This window comes from Pseudoliparis swirei, chromosome 22 (assembly GCF_029220125.1).
Source record: "Pseudoliparis swirei isolate HS2019 ecotype Mariana Trench chromosome 22, NWPU_hadal_v1, whole genome shotgun sequence".
In the NCBI taxonomy this organism is placed as follows: domain Eukaryota; kingdom Metazoa; phylum Chordata; class Actinopteri; order Perciformes; family Liparidae; genus Pseudoliparis; species Pseudoliparis swirei.
This window is the reverse complement of record NC_079409.1, coordinates 22,214,951-22,218,520: the sequence shown is the minus strand read 5'-3', so window position 1 is coordinate 22,218,520 and position 3,570 is coordinate 22,214,951. Positions and strand designations below refer to the sequence as shown.

At 44.4% G+C, this 3,570-nt stretch overlaps 1 protein-coding gene across 1 annotated transcript in view; it reads right to left on the bottom strand.

Moving 5' to 3' along the window:
* Positions 1–2,291: 2,291 nt before the first annotated feature.
* Positions 2,292–3,570, bottom strand: part of sdha (succinate dehydrogenase complex, subunit A, flavoprotein (Fp)) — a 10,926-nt gene continuing 9,647 nt past the window's right edge. The window contains exon 15 of the mRNA XM_056444062.1: positions 2,292–3,360. Coding sequence (XP_056300037.1) covers positions 3,274–3,360 — 87 coding nt within the window. The 3' untranslated portion in view covers positions 2,292–3,273. The remainder of the gene's footprint in view (positions 3,361–3,570) is intronic.

Genomic DNA, 3,570 nt, shown 5'->3' with positions numbered 1-3,570 from the left:
GATGTTTGTCTCTGCAGCTGCATATTCTTGAGTTAAAGGAGAAACAGTGTCAGTTTGAGCAGGGGATCTCAACTGGTCTAATATAAATATATTATATGAAATAAGAACAAGAGATAGCCTGCTGTGTGTCCCGACCAATCAGAGCGCGGCAGCGGCCGTGACTGACGGCTGTTCTGGAACCAGTTTGAGTTCAGATTAAGTTTATTTTCTTTTTTTCTCCTCATTTGTGTCCAGAGACGAGTCAACGAGTTATAGTCCTCCTGAAGATTCTTCTAACTGTGGATTAAATAAAACATATCTTATTTTACCCCCGAGCTCAAAACGGATCACAACTGGGATCATTTGTTCAAAGATCTTTTTGAAGCGTCAATGTATTCACGGGGATCATGTGTCTTTCCTCTTGATCTCATCCAGCATAACGGAGGATTCCTTTGTTTGCCTACAGCTGCCTATTGTGCACTCTGTATATTTTTTTAACCCATGTGGGCACGAGCACTTTCAATGAGCCGAGGCCGTAAATGCATCCGATGGTTCGTGTCCCCCGCTCGGTGCTTCAGTGGGAGTGCAGTGGTCGGTGGGTCATGATTCTCTGCAGGCCCTCCACCGTCTTCCCTGCATGGGAGCCATCAATAATCAATAACACACAATATCTGTCATTTAACTTCACATGATGCAGCACAGGCAGGAAGGCCTGCTCCTGGTGGTGGCACAGGTTCTCACACAGTGTGTGTGTGTGTGTGTTGTAAGTGCGCTGTGGTTGGAGCTGAATGTCACAAGCGATGTTCTGAACTTTCACACAGCCCCTCACGGAGATGTCTGACACAATAGGGAGTCTTCTTTTACAGTAATTCATATTTTAAAGGCACACATTACATTTCACATGGCAGTTCATAGCTCCTATTTCAGGTTTAATTTAATTCAATTCAGTTTATTTTGTATAGCCCAATATCAAAAATTACAAATTTGATTCAGAGGACTTTACAATCTGTACACACAGTGTTTTATTTATTTATCAGAAGCTCAAACATCCATGTAATGAACCATAATTCATGCCTAAAATATCTTTACCTTCTAATCACTCGATTTACATTTCATGAGAGTTATCAAAGGTATGAGGTGTGATGAGAGCACATGCCGATCATGTTTCAAAAACGGGAAACGCAGCTTGCTTTCTTCCTTTCATTTGGGCTAATGGGGAGAGGGAGGGGGGGGGTGGCAACTACCTCCATCTCCTTCACCGCCGGCTCTTGGCATCTGCAGCCGGTCAGGACATGAAGCGCCGGGGTCGGGTGACTTCACTGTTGGTTCGGGGGTTTATCCACTTCCCCTGCCGCCCAGTGAGGAGGGAAGCCGGTGATAGGACGGCAGCCCTCGCCGTCGGACCGCCCTTTATCGGTATAATGTGAAACAGAAATATCAATGTGTGGAAAGATAAGGCACGTTACAAAAGGAGCAGCCATGCAGAACACACGAGCAGGCCTGTAACCGGCGAACACGTCTGAGATCTGACTCCACAACACGGTTACATACATGTGGGATTCATTAAAGGGCTCTATTCATTTAATTCAGTTTATTTTGTATCGCCAAATATCACAATTTACAAATTCCCCTCAGAGGGCTTTACAATCTGACATCCCTGACCTTTGACCTCACATCGGATCAGGAATAACTCCCAATAATAGAAAGAACCCTTCAGGAGAGCAACAGAGGAGGATCCCTCTCCAGGGTGGACAGAAGAACAGATGTCATGTGACCAGAGCAGTGACCCCCAAACTAAGGCCCGCCTCCACATTTGGCCCGGCCCCCTGAACAATACCAGACGCATTATGGTTTTTTCAGTCTGGCCACGCAAATCCTAGACTAGCCACTGTCAAATAGAACAGTATAATGGGGACTTATTTATTTCACAAATAGTGTTATTTATTTCCTGACTTTTTTCTGTGAAGAACCCAGAGAGGGGTATTTGGTTATTTATTTCATAAATAGTGTTATTTATTTCCTGACTTTTTCTGTGAAGATCCCAGAAAGGGTTTTTAATATTTGGTTATGTGGCTTTCTGGAAAACAATAAATGTTTACATGGAGGCACCCTGCGATCGTCTCACTGTTCGTTACAAACTGACCCCGCCCCCATCAGAGAAGGGAAAAGTGATGTGGCCCTCACAGGAAAAAGTCTGGGGACCCCTGGACCAGATGAACATCACCATATGTATTACTGCAGAACATATATAATATAATACATGTGTGCAGGGGTGTGTGATGTTGCCCGTTGGTCAAAGAAAAGCCGGACGCTCTCGTTTCTACACTTTATTGAACAAATAAGTACAAATGGAAAAGGAAGTGAAACCTTTTGTGATACAGTAAATGAAGTCAAACCTTTCAGCGGTTAAATACAGAACGATGTAATCTACAATTCCACCGATAATGGAAACCATCCTTATCTGGAGGGCTCCTGAAGCCCTGAGGAGTCGGGGAGCAGAACCACTCTTACTGCAGGAGGAACACGGGTCAGCCACCAAGAAAACATGTGTGTGCGTCGTTGAGCTGAACGTCGTGTGTTTAACAACAACAACAACAAGTGTATGAATAGGCCATTGCACCAGCAGATGAATCACCAGATTTTGGCAAAATGCATCCACGCATTAAGCTGCTTCATTCGGAGTGCAGAAGTAGAGATAAGTGAGCGTCAATTAAGTCCATCAGCTGATTATGTGTGCCCATAAAATAGAGGATGTACTTGGTATTATAAAAACTGAAGGCCATACTGAGTGAGGACGGAGTACCTCGAACTTCAACAAGTATAACTCGTTATGTTTATTGTACATTAAAGCAATATTTACAGACTTAAAACTTCCCCCCTGAGGCTCGAGCTTTTCAACTCGCCATCATTTCCACAATCTCTTCACGTTAGAGAAGGAGATCAAAGTTACAATTGAAGAATGCAACAGAAGATGCGAGTACGGCGTCGTCACAGAAAGCCTAAATATTCTCTTCCCCGAAGCCGGAGGCTGAAAAAGTCGCCCACTGGTGCGACGAGTCCCTCGTAATATATACACAACATCCACGTTGAGATTCAAAACCAAGGCAACAAACAGAGGAGCGAGGAAGGTGAGACGGAGGATGGAGTTTGAAGACGAGACAGTTTTGTATTTAACCATCGTAAATGAATCACGAGCCACCAGAAGCATAGCGTGTCCCGGATATCATCATCATCATCATAAATAGCATATAAATGAAAGAATTGCGTGGAAGGTTCAGAGGGGAGGAGATGTTCTCAGTAGGAGCGGATGGCGGGAGGCACGTGGGCGCAGACCTGCTCGTCCAGGGAGTGGTCGATAACCGGGCGGTACTCCAGGGTCACCTGGGAGGAGAGGAGAACAAATATATGTAATAAACTAGAATGGGCACTCGGTAGAGCGCATACTTTCGCATATCACAAGATTGGGCATTGAATTATGAACATTTTGGCATTAGTTTCATGCCAATTGGATACAAATTTACCGTGCTATGGTAAAAAATAAGAGTTTGACCTTTGCATGACCTTGACCTTTGACCCGATTGATCCCAAAAT